The 18745-nt window shown below is 40.3% G+C and overlaps 1 protein-coding gene across 8 annotated transcripts in view; it reads right to left on the bottom strand.

Annotated features, from left to right (window-relative positions):
• FAM184A (family with sequence similarity 184 member A) overlaps nt 1–16486 on the bottom strand; it is a 74552-nt gene extending 58066 nt beyond the window's left edge. For 3 of the 8 annotated variants that reach the window (XM_054514220.1, XM_054514221.1, XM_054514224.1), the window contains exon 1: nt 16025–16481. In XM_054514220.1, the coding sequence (XP_054370195.1) occupies nt 16025–16192 (168 nt within the window). In that variant the 5' untranslated portion in view covers nt 16193–16481. Of the gene's footprint in view, nt 1–16024 lie in introns of all 8 variants that reach the window. The other 5 variants (XM_054514217.1, XM_054514218.1, XM_054514225.1 and 2 more) reach the window with 4 other exon arrangements.
• Between the last annotated feature and the right edge of the window lie 2259 nt (nt 16487–18745).

The raw sequence follows: 18745 nt of genomic DNA, 5'->3' as shown, positions 1-18745 counted from the left end.
AGATGATCTCTTTTCCTCTTAGTTTGTTTGTAAACCTGAAAGAAAGGCATAGTCAGCATTGTTATCACTCATACACACTATTCATTCTTACTCAAGAGTCCTCAAGTGTTGAGCTGATGAAAGCATTAGCAAAAGGTTTTTTTTGTATTCTGTTTTCCCAAAAAAATAGCAGTACTGTATGACAAGCCAGAGAAAAGGTTTTCCCAGTTTCCTCTTCCCCACCGAAACAAAGTTCATTTTTGCACTCTCTCTGCCTGCAAGTCTTGTCCTCTCAATGCCTGATCTATTTTGGGTTTAATTTCCTCAAGAATTTCTATAGACTCTATACAATTTGTGTATCTAGTGGTTCCTCACAGCAGATGAGACCATGCAGATAAGAATATACCACTAGTGGATCAAAGAAGAACTCTTCTTCAGTGTTTTGAAAAGCAGACTGGAAAATAAATCCTTTGCTTGCTCATAATTGATTTTCTACTTTCCAGACTTGTTAAAGGAAGGAAAGGCATGGAGCCTTCCAAGCAAATATACAGTTCCACAGGAAAGAAATATTAGTGAAAAACACATACAGCAAGACTCCCAACACAGTATTTTTATCTACAGCATCTTTCCCTTTTCAAGAAGGCATTAACTACAAACCACCTCTGGAAGATTTAATGCTAAGTTTCCAGAATAAATAAAGGAAATTCCAACCAGAATCATGGAATTTTTAATAACTGCAGAAGAAGTTGAGCTACTTTTCCAGAAAGAAACTACCTTGAAGCAGTTTCTCTTCTTTCCTCTGGAAAAAAAAGTCAAGATTTTAACCAACAAAATAAAATCCATGTTCATGCTAAGTCTTATCACTAATTAGACTGTTTTTTTTTTTTTTTAATGTTATGGAAGCAAAATCAAAGTAAGCAGAAGGTAGCACAGTCACACAGCTGAGAGTCCAAGTTTATTTTCAAAGCCAAGCCCAAGATGAATCTAGGACAAATCTGTAGTGGCCTACTGGGATACTTTCCAGTAACCTACAGGTACCAATCATGCAATGGAAAAAAATTGTAATTCCTAGCTGCATCTCAACAGTTACACAATAACGACTGTTAGTTTTGGCATGTGACACTCACAACTTACAGGTTGAACACAGTAGCTATTATAGAAACACCGTGTATACAGAATCACAAGACCCATCTGGTGGTTAGCTAGTATAACCTAGACCCTGAGCAAAGCAGGGTCAGCTAGAACAGACTACGCTGGGCCTTGCTCAAGTGGGTTTTGAATGTCTCCAAGGAAGACAACAATGCAACATATGCGGGCAGCCTGTGCCAGAATTTGACCATCCTCACAGTAAAAAAAAAAAAAAAAAGTGTTTTCTTGTGTTTTTGTTTGTGCCTATTGCCTTATGTTTTCATGAGACACCACTAAGAATATGCCTGCTCAGTCCTCTTTACTCCTCACCATCTGGTGTACGCACACATTCATAAGATCCCCCTGAGCCTTCCCTTCTCCAGGCTAAACAGTTGCATCTCTCAGCCTCTCCCAGTATGACAGATGGTCCAGTCTCCTCAAAACAGCAGCCTTTTGCTGGACTTGCTCCAGTACATCCATGACTCCCTCATATGGGGGAGCCTTCAAACCAGACCCAGCAGTCCAGGTGTGGAGCAGAGGGGAGGGATCACCTCCCTTGACCTGCTGTGACACTCATTCCCACAGAGTCCAGTGTGCCATTGACCTTCTCTGCCAGAGACACACTGCTGGCCCACGTTCAGCCCGTGTCTGTCAGAACCCCGGGGCCTTTACGGCCCGGCTCTTTCCAGCCAGTCGATTCCAACCACGTCCCCGCTGCGCTGCCCCAGATAGGCCTTTGCATCAGGTCCCTGTCAGTGCACTCCTCCAGCCTGTCCAGCTCTGAATAGCAGCACACCCATCTGTTTTATAACCCCTTGTCCCACTTTTGCACTGGGCACAAACTTGCTGAGTGTGCCTTCTGTCTCATCATGCAGCTCATAACAAAGATGTTAAACACGCTGGCCTCTAGGGCACACTGTTAGTGACCAGCCCTCAGCTGGGCTTCACACAACTGACCACAAAGTCCAGAGGTTCAGCTAGCTTTTAGTCTACTTTAATGTCTACTTGTCTAGCACACACTTGGACAAGACTCACAGCCACACAACAAAGAACAGTGGAGATGTAACTGATTTTAAATTTCCTTTAAAAAGTTGTACCAAAAAAAAAAATAAAGAAGACTAAATATATTTCTTCCTCATAGTATCTAATCAAAGTTTGTGCAGTCCCCTCCACCACAAGTTTTCTAAATCATTCAATAAAGACGTGGAAAAAAATGCATATACATAACTAGGAAAATGGTAGTATCTCCATCAGAGACCTACAAGAAAATTGATGCTCTTATAAAAGCATATAATTATACTGCTTTTTCCTAAAGCATCTCTTTTTTCTATTCATCCCATTAAATACAGTAAAAGTAGAATCCTGAACACTCAGCCCAACAGCTATACTTTCTTATTATGGCTATCCAGCTGAACCAAAACTTCATAAGTGAGACAACCTTCTGGAGAGCTACCCTAGTGAATGTTCTTAAAAACTTGTCTCATGCAATTGTAATAAAGGCTTCTACTATTGTTTCTGCTTGGCAGCTGGAATACAATACTCTTATTTTAAGAGTACTTATACTGTAAATGATTTGCCAGATTTGCCTCTTTCACAATACTTTATTCCACATAAAATGAGAGACATTAACTGCTACTCTTCAAGCAATTCATCAGACAGAATTCCGTAGGTTAAGACTGTTCAGAATTTTTCACTTCCAACAAAAATTCCCCACACCTGATGGGTCAGTCAAATAAGAATCTTCAGGGAGACCTCAAGTTTTCACTGTGATTAGTTAGCTTAAGAAGAAAATCTTTGATAGCTAATATGATAAAGATGATTAAAGGAACACTAAGTCTTCTTTCTTCAGCATCTATTACTTCCTTTATTAAATTCAACAAATGAGAAATCAGTGGCAGTCTTAAATCAAGGAATACATATGAATCAAACAAGTAGATCTGTGAGAAATGAAAAAAAAAAGCAACCACTGAGCACTTGTGTGCAAGTTCACATTAAATAATTAGCTCAAGGCCTATGATGGGTACAGGTCTGTATCATGCACCTGCCAGCACATATATATTCAGTCTCTCACACAAACATGCTTAGTTCTGACTACTACTGCAGAAATCTTCCACTTTTTACACAATAAGGGAAACAAAAAATAAGCTAAGTTGGTGGCATATCACAAAATACACAATTAGTTAAGACAAAAATTTAAGAATTATCTATGCAACTCATATACAAAGAACACACTGATATATCATTCCAAGGCCCATTTTAAGACTATTCTATGTACAATGCAACTATCAATACACCAGCTGTAATTCAATACAAAAAATTATAACTCACATCTTAACTTGTTAAGAAACAGCATGGAACAATTTGTTTTTCAGACTTATGGCATTTAACAGTTAACAGCAAATTTGCTTAAGTTTTCTAATACTTTTTTCAAAGTTGAATTCCAAATTAGCTAGCAAATACCATTTAAGCTTTGGTTTGTTGGTTGGTTTTTAACATCACTTTTACACACTAAGCACAAGTATCTTCAGCTACTAATTCACCACTGCTTCCATTACAGAGTCAGGAAAGATTCTAATAAAGATGAACGTTTTTGATATTTAGCTCTGTTCTGTTTCCAGCAGATCCTCCCCCTAATTTTAATCTATACTTTTTGAGGATTTCCATTGCTTTCTACATATAGTTTAAAGGTTAAAGAGACTGCATACAATACAGCTTCCGAAACAAAATCTCTTCCATGAATGTGTAAGGTTTTTTTTATGGTAAGTTCATTAAAAATGAACAAGCTTTATGCATAAAACCAGAGCTATGTATATTTCAGAAATGTCTCATTTTACAGATAAAAAGTTAGACATGTGCTTGTATCTCTTAGTTTTCCAGCGTTTTCATTAAGTTTTCAGTATATTTCCTATATTTTGGGCAGTCTTCAGTCACAGAACCAGACGTAAAGTACTCTAGAACTCAAAGCAAAGTATCCAACTAATTCATTGTGTATCCCAATTCATTATTCATTCAACTGGAAACAACTATTTCCTCCTGTTACATGCTGCCTTGGGATGTACTTGCAACCACAAATCAATACCCTTGTGCTGGGATAGGTGTGGCAGTGCCAACACCAAGTCAAAACCCCTTTTCAGTTCTGGCAACCTCTATCAATCCGGTTATGCCAGAAAAAAACATTTCAAATCCATAGCATAGTAGCTTCAGACAATTTCCCAAGACAGTTAAATCTTGAGAAACATACTGAAGAAATAAAAATATTTAGTGACAGATGTATAAATTTCCCAATCTGCCTCACTATGTGAAAGAATCCCATTTACCCTCTAATCACCTATCTAGACTATAGCTGACACATCTGCTATATGACTGGACCTTCAATTGCTGCAAGGAAAACAGGACAGGCCAAGGGGCTGTTCTCAAGTTGTGTTTGTCTCAGAGCTGCATTTCCTTTCACATTTATTTCTTAAATACTTGCATATCTGATTTTAGCCTTTCAGATATATAGATCCCTAGAGATCCTCATTCTACAAAATTATTCCACATATAAACAAAGGAATTTTCTCTCAGCAGAGTAATATTAAGTTCAGAATTTCCCAAAACAGGAAGTAGTAACACCTAAGTGGAGGAAAAGGGTGAAAATGGTACTCATCTTACAAACCTGGATCACTGTTTTTGATTAATCATCAAAGTAAGGGGTTTTAGTAGTATGTGGTTTCAATAGGAAATTTACTCTTATTTTGAGTACTTGTGAACCTAAAATACATTGGGCAACATCCAGAAATAAAAGACATATCTTTAGCGAATTTTATGACAATTGCATTTCCAGCTTAAGACCCTTATAAGCTAAAAATGCAGTTATTTCAGAACAGAATAAAACCAAATATTTAATCCTTTTTTTGTTGTATATTCTGTAAGTCAGCTTTTGAAAATCAAACATAAACCCCTCTTTCAGAGTCCTGACAAAATTAAGAAAATGCTGCTGTTCATTCAAATATCCTCAAACATTACTTAATTTACTAACAGACAGAACTCTGAAAAATACCAGTGCCTGTTTTAATTTTCACTTATTTGTCCTTTTTTTTTTTTTATTCTGCTAGGTTTCTGGGAAGACACTACAAAACAGCATGGCACATACTTTCAGAGAAATAATTCACTGCACTTACCTCCATCGTGCTCAGCAGAATCAATGTTATAGCTCTCCACACCAACTACATAAAACATTTGGGAAATTGTAGTTATATAAGCTGGGCCTCTAATGAGACTTTGCCAGCAGGGAAATGTACTGGTTTGCATAAACCAAGGCAGACTTGGCTGCTGGTGAGGACAAGGTGTGGAGGCAGCCCCACACTCGGTACCATGGAGAGCTGTGGCTGCCACCCACCCCCATTGCCAAGGGGCAACACGGCTAAGGAGAAAAATTCAACACAGCCCCCGCACAGCCCACAGGCAAAGTGTCTGCCAAGGCTCCTCTTCCCAAGAGGAGAGCCTCACAATTCTCCCAAGAAACACACATCCAGCCTCACACTTCACTAAGTATATATAGATTGTGTTCCTTGATAAAATTAGTTCTTGTAGGTAAACTTAAGACTATTCTCAGTTCTTTGACAAAGTGACTGGGTTTTATGCTTTCAAGACCAGAGAATTGTCTTCATTTCTTTCTAAAGCTTTAATAAAGTCTCATTTTTCTTTTAAGAATTCCTCTTCTATATGCGGGAAGAGATGAGGGTCAAGATTAGTAATTAATGTAGAGTTGAACGTAACTTGTGAGTTAGGACTTGAATGAAGGGACCAACTTTATCAAAATTTCATATAGGCCCATAGAGAAGCTGGAGTTTATGATCAGTATGTAATTTTTTAATATTCTAGAGTGAGAAGGTGTGTTACTTCTGTCTACGACTTTACCAAGCTACGCTTTTTGAAAGCAGGAAATTTAATTTCCCTCAGGACCAGGGAGCATAGATGCATAAGGGAAAAAAAACCCCAGAAAACAAAAAATCCCAGAAACAAAAAACAAACCACAACAAAACCTCATTCCAAAACATTTTAAAATTTCCATTAGAGGAAAATACTCTATTACACAAACAGCTTTGTAAAAAAAAAAAAAAACAAACCCAAAATGAAACAAAAAACTCCAGCAACAAACAACACTCCTCACCCTCCCAACAATCTGGTATTTGAAATCTAGTTTATTCTAGAGTACAAACTCAGAGCTACGGAAAAGAATGCAAACCAACAGAGGCTAAACTTGCTTCAGGCTCTTCACTTGTTCAGAACACATCTCCTAAAGCAGTGTCTGCCCAACGTGATAAGAATTACGATCTCATGCATCAGATATTTGGAGGCAAGACAGAATATACCTAATACACCAAACTGCCATATATACCTTTTCAATCCACAGTGTGGACCATTCACAGGATGTGAAACACAGCATGGAAATAAAGGAAGACAAGAATCATAGGAATAGAAAGAATGGCCACAGAACACTTCCAGGTCTGCTCAAGGAATATGTAAACTGAGCTTTGTGCCCAAGTACAGCCTCAGCATAAAGCAAATGGACATATGTTTTTAAAAGAAAAAAAGAGAAGGGGTTTTGGGGAAAGGACTGACATATAAGACATATAACTCAAAGTTAACACAATAACGCTACACAATAGATTGAAAGCTAGTGAACAACACAGACAAAATAATGGAATCCAAAATTTCAAATAAATTTCTACCATTTGTGTCACAACAAAGTATTTTCTTCAATAAATGAGTTATGTTGATAAGACAGGTTAATCTTGAGAAGAAAGGCATGCAAAGATTTTCAAGGTGTTTTGCCTTTTTTATGTATAAACATACAATTGATTACTTATTACAACCAGCTACAATAAACTATATAGTAAGTGTGAAACCTACACTTACAATTACACAAAGCAGTTAAATTAAAAAAAAAATCGAGTCCTTTTCCTTAATCCTTATTAAAGAAATAATTTCCCATTATCTTCATTTGTCAAATTTTAAAAGGACAAAGGCAGTCACAGAAGATTACTGCAATACATTTTAGTACAACCTATCCAAACACATCAGCATCCATAATGCAAAATACTAGATCTGAGAAGGCAGCGTCAGATACCCTTTACTAGAAGTTATTACTTTCAGTCACATTGTGAGCAAAAACACTGTTCAAATACAAATCTTTGGATTATGGCACACCTGTTTTCTGAACACATTACAATTCAGGTTTCTAGAAATTAAATTTTAGGACACTGGATGAAAAGATTACTTTAATCTCATAAAAATTAAAATAGAAAATGAGTACTTCGCATATTCACCTCATACTACTTCTTGCAGCTAAAAGGTCGTCTTTCATTTAATGGCAGCATCTTGAAGAAGGACTTCATGAACTTTTTAACATTAGCTATTTTTAAAAGCTGTCATTTTGATCTGAGTCAAGTGACAACCTCAGCAAAAGGTTCTTCTTCCTCCTCCTAGCCTTCTAGATTCAGTTAGAAGAGCCTGGCTGAGGAAACAGAACCAGGTAATATGCATTAAGTAGGACAAGATGGTGAATAGCTTCAGACTGTTTTGTTTCTCTGGTTATTTTTGGAATGCAATGCCTTTGGTTACTGGTATGACATCAGTCATTAGAAGAATACACAGATGCCTGGCTTACTACTGCCAAACTTGTATCAGCCAAGAGACATATACATCTGATTTCATAATATTATGTTGAGATTTGCTGGGTTTATTTAGCAACAAGCCTGCAAACAGCTAGAAAAAGTTAGTGACTATTTTAAGGTAATGCCCTCCTCCATTTTACAGGTCACAGGACAATGAAGCTTCAATGGAGAATTGGAAGGGTGAAAAACAGTAGTGCCACTGACAAAATTACTGGTTTTATTAAAGCCAAAGCCTGAGTTCAAAGGATGAGATACTGAAATAATTTAAGTGCTTAGGAACTACTCAGGGCTAGAAGTCACAGCACCAAAACAATGACTTATGAAAAATAACACTTCTATGCACGTATTAGATGCAGTACATCTAACTGTACACCTAGACATACACCTTTAATTGTACTTCTAGACATTAAAAACTAAACTATGTGTAACCAAGAGGTTGCATGACAATACAGTACTACATAAACAGTATGCAAAGCAATGCTATTGCCAAATACACTTTTCCTGTGCTTGAAGAATGCACAAAACCACAAGTTTAATATTAAATTGCAATCTGTCTTCTAAAGAAGTGTTAAGTCTGTCAATTTGAAACAAATTCTTTCCACATTCATGATATTTCCAATACCAACAACAAACACCAAAAAACCCACCAGACTGTGTTCTGCTGATACATTTTCGTAAGACTTGTCAAATTGAAAACTCCTTACAGGACTGAGTACTTCAGAGTGCTGTGCCCATACTAATTTGCAAGTGTATGAAATAATTTAACTATAAATACCTTGTACAGTTACAGAGTTCAACTACTGATTTCCTTTGTCAAATATACATAAAAGACTCTCTCTCAAATATACATAAAAGTTTACAACTTCTACATCTGAAGGAAAGCATTTCAGCATTGCATTCTTAACTCTGAACTGGCACTTCCATCTAAAAAGAAAACTGCAAAAGCCTTCTTCCATAAAGCAGTACTCAGCTGAAAACAGTAACAACAACAAAACCTAAATCTATATATATTCAAAATATGTCTTAATTTTTTTTTATAAGGTTTATATTTCCCTATATAAAAGCAGCTAAAGGTTGGTAGATTTTAAACTTCCCGGGTGTTGCAATATCAGGTTTAGTTTATGTCCTCAATGTTCTTCCTTCTCTAATTTTTAAATGTTGAGATGTTCTTAACATTGACATTAGTAGTAAAATCCACGTCTTTCCAGCTTTTCTTTAAATATCCTTAAAGTGTTGATGTATGGGATTTAACAGCTGACGTACAGATCAGAGCAATAATATCTCACAGTCTTCCAGCTCTTTGTAACTTTATATTATTTAATTTTGGCAGTGAATAATGAACAAGAGGATACATATAGAATCTTCAGGATCTTTTCCAACCTCATGATTCTTAAGATCATCAAGTCCAACTGTAAACCTAACACTTGCAAGTTTACCACTAAACTATATCCCCAGCTGCCATTTATCCTCTCCCTCAGTTTATTTACTTATCACTTAATTTTTATTATTCTTTTGGATGTTCAAAAATGAGGAGAAAAAAAAAACAAAATAATCTCCAAGAAGCTGATATATCCACAAGTGTATTAAAGAGGCATTTTAGACTAGTAACATATGTGAATGTGTGATCAGACAGTTTTGCAACACCAGACTTTCAACTACACACACATACAGGAAATATCTTTAGAACATCAAGTTATCAGCAGCCTCAGAAGAACTCTGAGTTACCAGTCAACCATTAAAACTATGTGGGTGGAGAGCAAAGGAATTAATTTGAGTATATTTCTTTTTTATATTCAAAATATTTCATTCTTGTCCTCCTTCTTTCTCCTTGATGACTTGCGATAAAAGACTGTAAAGTCATTGACCCAATTCACACATCACAACACTGAGCTCTGAAATATATCCACATCAGGTCAACATAGAAGCCCTGCAGAATCACCTTACAGGTCTGCAATGATAATGAAGGGAAGAACCATTTGAGAGCTATATGATCCTTATTAATCACCAAATTCCATAATTTTTGTCCTACAAAACGTGGATGGTAAGAAAGACCTCTTCAGGTCTAAATTATAAGCCGCAGCTGCTTTAAAGTAATTTATAGTACATCAACTAGAAAGTATTCAGACAAGGACAATAACTGATGATTTTATTGAAGTTCTGAAGAAGATACTGAGAGTCTGAAAACTCTACTTACTTCTTCTGAACGATATCAGATGTTATGAAAAACATGATATTTTTACCCAGTTCCACCTTTCTCTTTATACTGTCATGGGTACAGAAAACTTCTCTGTGAACATCCCTTGCTAAGATCATAATTACTGCGGAATAAGGACAGAGTTGGAATATGACATGGAAAGAGTCTGACAGGGAAGATGGATAAACTACCCTAGCATGATTTAAAAAAGAAAAATCTTAAGATAGACAATATTTCTGGAGCAAGTTTCTCATCTCCTACCTGAGAAGTCTCTCCCTTCTGAGAGGACTTATTTCAGCTATCTTTGGAATAATTAACACAAAACAAAGTTAAATATCTCCAGAGAAATGTAAATTAATTGAATATCTAATATTAAACTTTCAGATCTTTTAGCCCTTGCTACTATTTTTAATGCAGTAACATAATATTTGTTCACACATTACCAGTTAGAATAATATGGAAAATACTGACATCAAAATGCATACTTAAATCACACCCGCCTCAAAATTTCAGTTCTTTTCATGCAGTCCTGGAACTGTTACAAATACTGGCCTACTGCCAGTGTTAACACACATTGGAGAGATGACATAAGGCTGCTTAAAAAGCTAAATCCCAAGTTTTTACAAAACTGTTAATGGCATCAACTACAACATGATGACAGCTAACATCAAAACAGTTCTACAGGATTTTTAAATTCTCATGTCTTCACTGGTTTTAAAGGCTCTTTTTTAAAAGTTTTCCTATAATTTTATGCACAATGAACCTTCTGCAAGAGGTTTAGCTGTTTTGTTTCCTGAGGCAGAATACTTCCAAATAAAAACTGACAAAGTTTCACTGGAAACATTTTGTTAAGAATCATTTATATAAGTTAAACCTTACAGCTCTTACTTGCATAAAACTGCATTCTGTGATTGCTGAGGGAGACCTTTAACCATCCCAGAAAATGAGTACATACAACAAAAACCATAAGCATCTGAATTAAAAATCATCAAATTTGCACTTCAGTCTTTGAAATAAATTTACTATCTACATCCCCTAGAAACTGACTGGATTGACAACATTAATGCGTATTGTCTAAGTACTTCTCTCTAACATAGGAAGAAATCAAAGATTTTCTTTCCCAAATATAGGCAAGAAGCTGTTGGAAGAATTGAGAACAGAAGTCAGGTCTCAGGAGTCTTAGATTCTAGTTTCTTGTTTACTCAAGGATGATGTGCCTTGGTTAACTTTGTTACCATCCTCCTTGAACTGATTTTTCTGGAACCTTTCCAAAACGGAACCATCAAGTTCTAAGTATGTACCAAGGAAAAATATTAATGTTTTACACAGTTTCTATTTATTAAATAGACAAAAATGCTAACTGTAGGGTAGAGATCGTCTTCATGGCACGTACAGACTCTCTTCCAGAATCACACAATAGTTTAAGGTTGGAAAGGACCACAAAGGTCAGCCAATTCCGACCCCCCTTCCACAACTCCACTGTGTTCAAAATCCCATCCAGCCCGGCCTTGAACGTTTCCAGGGATGGGGCATCCACAGCTTCTCTAGGCAACCTGTTCTAGTGCCTCATCACCCTCTCAGTAAAGAACTTCTTCCTCATATCTAATCCAAATCTATCCTCTTTCAGTTTAAAGCCAATCCCCCTTGTCTTATCGCTACAGGACCTTATCAAAAGTCCCTCTCCAGCTCTCTTGCAGGCTCCCTTTAGGTACTGGGAGGCTGCTCTGAGGCCTCCGCCACGCCTTCTCCAGGCTAAACAAGCCCAGCCCTCCCAGCCTGTCTTCATAGGAGAGGTGCTCCAGCCCTCTGATCATCTTTGTGGCCTCCTCTGGACTCTCTCCATGGCCTTCTGATCCTCTTCTGAGCCCTCCTCTGGACTTGCTCCAGCAGGTCCACATCTTTTGTGAGCTGGGGACCCCAGAGCTGGACACAGCACCCAGGTGGGGTCTCAGGAGAATAAAGTAGAGGGGGAGAATCAGTTTCCTTGACGTGTTGGTCACATTCCCTTGGTGCAGCCCTGCATACTGGGGTGGTTTTGTGCAAGCGCACATTGCCAGGTTGTATTTTCTCATCCATCAACACTACCAGGTGTTTCTTTCCCATCAGATCTGCTGCAGTTAATATAAAATTTCTGCAACAAATATCATACAACCAAACCAATAATGAAGAGTCTCTTTTTATAGTCCCAGCACAAATCATGCAGCTATTCTGTAGGAGTCAAAGATTTATGTTGATGTCACAAAACTTTCACAACAGACTTTACCAACACACTTGGGATATGGATTTCTCAATCAGAAACACCCAAGCTACAAACTACATCACAAAGAAAGAAAGAGGAAAAAAAAAAACACATCAACACCCCAACAAATCCAAAATGAGAAACAAGCCTCCTGAACTCTTGTGGAAATTGTGAAAACTAACGCCATTCTCTCCTATTGATATAAACATGGCAGCACCTTGATTTTTTTTTCTAAATACAGTTGTCTTATGCAAACTAATTAAATATAGATGTATATTTTCATCTGCAGCAGGCATAATTCAACACTGCATTAGCACTCCTGCATGCAGTAGTACAAACACATATATGCAATCTCATAATCGCAGTTTATTTCTTGTTGGCTTTAATCTTTGTGTCAGATGCTACTTTATCCCAAACTGGTACACAGATCTCGCAGAATGCCTGAAAATAAGGAGCTTATACTGAAGAGGAAGACCTAAAATTGCTTCAGTTACAGTCTACTGCAGTGTTTGAACATGACATGAAGTATCATCTTGGTGTTTTTAGACCTGCATTTCTAACCACTTGTTTTACCTTCCCCTGCAAATTAAGCATATTAAAGTTAAATCAAGTAAGTCTTTCTCTCCTACCAAAAGTAAAAATATAGTTAAACACTAAAGAAGTGTTTTGCTCAGTGAAATGGATTCATACCTTATTTTGCCTCATTCTGAATTACTGATTAAAAATCTGGTTATTAAACAAATTTCACCTTTTATTTTGTGTTCCTGTATTGTTTTGACTAAAACATCAAATTCCCTTAAGTAATGCGAAAACATAACTGAGGAATCCTAGTTTTGGAATTTTACATTTAATTCATAAGTGACCCTCAGCCTCTGTGGGGAAAGCATTTTCTTCTGCTCCTACTCCCGGCTCATAATACAAACGGTACAAAAGTAATGGAGTCACATATTACAGTAATATGCATGGAGTCACACTTCTTTTGTCAGAAGACAGAAGCTGTCTGGATAACTTCACTGTGTGTACTCCTTGGATAATGAGTATTTGGATTTTCTTTTACCACACTATATTGGTGGGTTTGTTTTGACCTGGTAAAGTGTCTTCTGCTCTAAATCCACACGGGGAATTATTATATCTTCAAGGCACTCTTAGAGAAGAGTTAGAACAAACAGTTCTAAAAACAGTTGAAAGACATGCAAGAAGTACCTATATATGACACTAAACAACTTGAGAAGCACAATTAACAAGTGGTACTCGTAACAATAAATTTCTGGATTACTGAAGAGGAATTTTATGCACATACGCTGGTAAGCATTTGACAAAGCTAGAACAGCAGAATTTGGTCAAAAGACCTAAACAGATATATCCTCAAATCTTTTTTGCAACACTTTACTTCAAGGATTCTTCTGCAAAGTGAAGTTAATTTTTCTCTGAGAGATAAGTCTCACTTAGGGAAATTAAGTTTATTACATTCATATTTTTCCCCTGTAGCTTGAGTCGTTTCCCAAGGTCTGATTTCTGCAGCCAGCTATCAAACCAGGCTTCAGATTCTAGAGCAGATTAGAAAGTTTAGATCATACTTTACCCAGAAGTTTCTATAATTCTTTTAAGCCTCCCTTCCTGAAAGGTCAACTAGATCAACAGAAATGTAGGACCTGAGCCCTCTAGCTACAAAACTGTCAAAATGTGCACCTCTACTTTAACGAAATACATCTTATACAATACCTTTAATCTTAGTCCTCACCTTACAAGTCTTAATTTTATTGTTGTTATAGGTGCAAGAGAAGTATTTTTATATATACCTTGGTTTACATTTAAAAGCACTATTATTCACTCCAGAACTTCACCCAGTGAAGATCAGCTGATTTCCCAAGCTTTCTCCCTAAAACTTGAAAAGAGAACACAACATGCAAACTACAACACTGCCAGAATCTGCAAGTCATTGGGACTTGCATATACAAGACTCCAGCCCTGCAAAAGCCTAATTCACTTGTAAACTCCTTGTATGAGCACATAGTTTGCAATTATTTGAAATACACAGCAGAAAACAACTCGCAGATTTTTTTTACACTAATCTGAAGTCTTTGTCAGGACAGACTTGCATACAATATATAGAATCTTAGATGAACTTTATTGTGGATAATTAAAAAAAAAAAGAAAAAGAAAAAAAAAGAATTTACTTTTAGTGTCTTTGCATTTTCCAGCACAGGAGTACAAGATATTTCAGCACCATGCATTTAAATCCATAATTAACTCACATCCACCTCTAGTAAGTGAGAGTGCACAGGGCACATGCCCAGTGATGTGGAACTCATGGGTCACACACAAATGACTTCACATCAGAAGTGGAATGCTGTTTCTGAAATAAACTGTAAACTGCTGGGCAATTTCCTAGAGAAAGTAAGGGAAATATACCAAAGGCATACACACAGATATAAATTCTTCTTTGAAAGTATTACTTTACATATGCACCTAGGCCTTAAGGTAAGCCTTAAGCCCATTTAGGGTCTTCAGGTGCTTTTTACACCTTTTAGGGAGCACAAAGCTGTAGTAATATCTTTAATGCTTTACTTCATTATTTATATGCACATGGAGCAAAACCAAGGAGATCCTTCAGCTTTTTTTTTCTCTTTATGGAATTAAGAGTTCCACTGGTGTTAGCATCAAAAGAAATTGGACTTTGAATTCAAGGACAAGATACCCCTCAGTTATCAGCTTTCCAACACATTAAGGTGCACAGTGTGCCACAATAAATACTATTTTTAACTGGTTAATGGTGCATCAACTGTACATAAATGTGAACTGTCTCCACTGTGAGCCTGCCAGCAGTCTTCATTCTCTTCACTCTTAGTTCCAACGAAATGTCACCTTCATCCATTTTAGCATACATGTAAAGAATACTGGTAGTTCCCACAGTGCTTTAAAATTACCTTTAAACGTTTTAGCTATTTGATTCCAGACAAAAATTACTCCTTCTGCTTTAATAAAGAGAGTCTGCCTCTCATTTCCTAACTAATGCCATTTGCCTACAGCTTGAGCATCACACAAGAGAGATTACAGCATCTAAGCATTGTTTCAAGTTATTCTAACTAAATCACATCTGAAACATTGGGCCTACCTGCCTTAGCAATAGGCTTTAAAAACACCTCCTAGTTTGACTCCAGCCTCTCAAAAAGATACAATGTATTCTCTCTAGGCTGGCGATGACATAATGAAAACAGTTCAATCAGCAATAGCAGACCAGAAATTTTCTCACACTTCACCGTCACCCTCTAAGGCACTTAAGCTATTACCAGACACCTTAAATAACAGCACTTCAGCAAAGGAAAGGCAAGCATCACTTGAATTTCCCCATTTAAAGAGACTTCCGAGTCTTAAGGGCTCATAACAGCGCTAGAAGAGAAGCCACAATTTCCGCAGAATAAATAACCAGTACCAGCCCCGCAGTCAGGTATCCGCTCCCGCACACCGGGATACCTGGCTGTGCCAGGAGGGGATCGGACACCACGAAGCGGGGCCGGTACTGCGGCAGCTCCGGTGCGCGGCTCCTCTCCAGCCCCGCGGCCCCCGGACCGCCGGGGCTCTCCCCGCGGGACCAGGGCGCGCTCCTGCCCGCGGCGGCCGGGGGATGCTCCGGGCACCCAGGGCGCTCCAGGCTCGGCCTCCGGGGTACAAAGCCGGCCGCATCCCACCCGGATTTGCCATAAGCCCCGACAGCCTGCCCCTCTCCAGGCCCATCGCCGCCCGCAAGAGGGCAAGGAGCGAAAGGAGACAGAGCGGAGGAGGAAGACACCCGAGGCGGCGAAGGAGCCGGCGCGCCTCCCTCACCTTCGTCAGCTGGGCGATCTTCTTGCTCATTTTGAAGTGCAGGTCCGCGGTCTGCTCGGCGCCCAGCCCCGCCTGTGCCGAGCCCGAGCCGAGTTTCCCCGCGCCGGGCGCGGAGCCGCCGCCGTAGCTGTGCTGCGGCTGCTGCCAGCCCATGCCCGGGGTCGCCATCTTCACCGCCCGGCTCCCGCCGCCGCCGCTCGGGCTCCTGCCTGCCTTACTGAGGACCGAGCCCGGCGCCCCGGCCGCGATTCGCTGCCCGAGGCGGCTGCTCCCGCCCCAGGCGCTTCCCCCGGCCGCCGCCCCCGCCGGGCTGCGGCGTCAAAGCTCTCGGGGACGCTGCTCGAAGGGACACCCGCCTTTCCTTTCCTTTCTTTTCCTCTCCGCTCCTGCTCGCGTCCCCGGGCGGGGGAGGCCGCTCGTGAGGGCCGCGGGCGCGGCGCGGCTGCCGGGGCCGCCCCCGCGCTGTTTACGCCGCGCGCCCCCGCGTCACTCGCCGGCTCCGCCCGCGCGCGCTCCCCGCCCGCCCGCCCGCGGCCGCGCGCGCCGCCCAGCGAGGGGGACGCGCGCTCGGCTCCCCCTTCCCGCCCTCCCCCGTCCCGGGAAATGGGAATCGGCAGCAGGGAACCGGGAGCAGGGAACCCGCCCTCCTGCGGGAGGGGGCGGAGACAGCCCCTTGGCCTCCGGGGCCCGGGCACGGCGCGGGGGAGTCCGGGTTCAGTCAGCGCTGCTCCTTCGCGGCACCGCGCGGGCCGCCTACGCCAAGCGCCCAGGGCTTCTCCTGGTGGGAAGCCTCGAGCGTGTGGCGGGGGATGCCCCGGGCAGGGCACCACGGTGCGGGATGCGCGAGTGGATGGAGCTGGTGGTCCCCGGAGTCGGACCGCTGTGAGCGTGGGACGTGCCGTGCTCTCGCTGCAGGAGGGGCACGGGCAAGGAGCCACTGGAAATAGGAGCAGGTAGCACGGGACTGGCACGGTTAGCTCAGGGTTTGAAGGAAGTTAGCGGCTGGCCTCTTCTCCCAGCCAATTAGCGACAGGACGAGAGGATAGAGTCTTAAACTGCCCCAGGGGAGGTTTCGGATGGACATTAGGAGGAATTCCTTCACGAAAAGGGGTGATAAATGTTGGAATGGACTGTGCAGAGAGGTGGAGGAGTCACCGTCCCTGGAGGTGTTAAAGACAAGACTGGATGTGGCACTCAGTGCCGTGGTCAGGTTGACAAGGTGGTGTTTGCTCATAGGATGGACCCGAAGATCTCAAAGGCCTGCTCCAACTAAACTGGTTCTGTGATGAAACGCCCACAAGTGCTGCGGTGACCCAGCCAGCGAGTGGGGAGGTGTCCGGCTGAGCCAGCCGGTCTCTCCTGGCTCACAGGCACTGCTCCTGCAGCACGCAGCCACGGGCCAGCAGACCGATGGGCATGGAACAAAGGTTCCCGCCAGAGGGGGTCACAGCTGGATTTAGCACGACCTTTAGGTTGGGTTTGACTGCTCCCTTTTTCAGCTCCCATCCCGTGCAACTCCTGAGAACTGCCACCCTCTTTAAGAATTCAACATCTCCTTGCTAGGCTCTGGCCTTGTGAGAATATATGTATATTAATGTGGTTGGACACATCTGATTCCCAGATTAACAGCCTCTGCACTCTTCCTTTACAGTGTTCTTGGTACTCTCTGTTGAGTAGTTTTATCTTTTTACTGCTTTTTTTCCTGCTCTAAAAATCTCTTCTCTGCCTGCATTCTTTGTAGGCAGGTAGAGGTATCAAAGAGGCAAACCACAAAAATATACAGCTAAGTCTGTGCTTCTCAGCAATGTTATGAGGAAAGCATCACTTAGAATTTGCAAATCATAGAAGTAGGTGGAATAGTAAAGTAGGAGAAGAGATCCGTATTACAGAGCAATGTGCCTCACTTGCTAATAGAGATTCGTGCTTGTATTGTATGATAAATAACCAACTAAACCCAAACTGCCAGTGCAAACCTGAGGTCATGGGGTAAATGAGGTTCTTTGATGCATAAACTGGTCACTGTCTGGAAGGCACAATTAGATATTGCTACTATTGATTGTGAGAGCATGAGAGAAATACTTGCATTGGGTTCTGCAATTTCCATGCATCAACACACTAGAAAGGTCTTCAAAAGGTCAAAAGTTCTGGGAAAAATCTCTTATAATGAACCCCAAACTATTTTGGATAACAAGGAAACTAAGAAATAATTTAATCCTAATCTGAAGTAGCTGTATTGCCTTAACTCAGAATTTGCATTGTCCAGGAAATTCTGACACCGATTTTTTTTTTTCCTTCTGAAGTGGCCCATTCTGGCAACAGAGAACAAAGGACAGATGGTGCCTACCCAGGCAGTGATTCATACAGATGAAATACAAGGGGAAGAAAGAATATTAGGAGCATCTGTTTCAAATCTGTGTCCATAGATTACATCCATGAATAACACATACTTTTAATTCAGTTTTATCCAATTAAAAAATAATTCAGTGATTTTTCATGTCTAGGAAGGTCAAACTACTAATTAAGGCAGTAGACTGATTGTGGAGCCTTGGTTACAGGTAATGGTTGTGTCTGGCTGCATGTATGTCATTATGCAAACTTCTTAATTCTCATGTAAAAAGACACATTCTTTAATGTACCTAATAATGCCCCAATATGAAGGAATGGCTGGCTCAATTTATTAGTGCTCCTAGAAATTTCAAGAGTTACAGAATATTTTTATTT

This window comes from Molothrus ater, chromosome 3 (assembly GCF_012460135.2).
Source record: "Molothrus ater isolate BHLD 08-10-18 breed brown headed cowbird chromosome 3, BPBGC_Mater_1.1, whole genome shotgun sequence".
NCBI classification, from domain to species: domain Eukaryota; kingdom Metazoa; phylum Chordata; class Aves; order Passeriformes; family Icteridae; genus Molothrus; species Molothrus ater.
The sequence above is the reverse complement of the archived record's forward strand: the minus strand, read 5'-3'. Positions and strand labels throughout refer to the sequence as shown.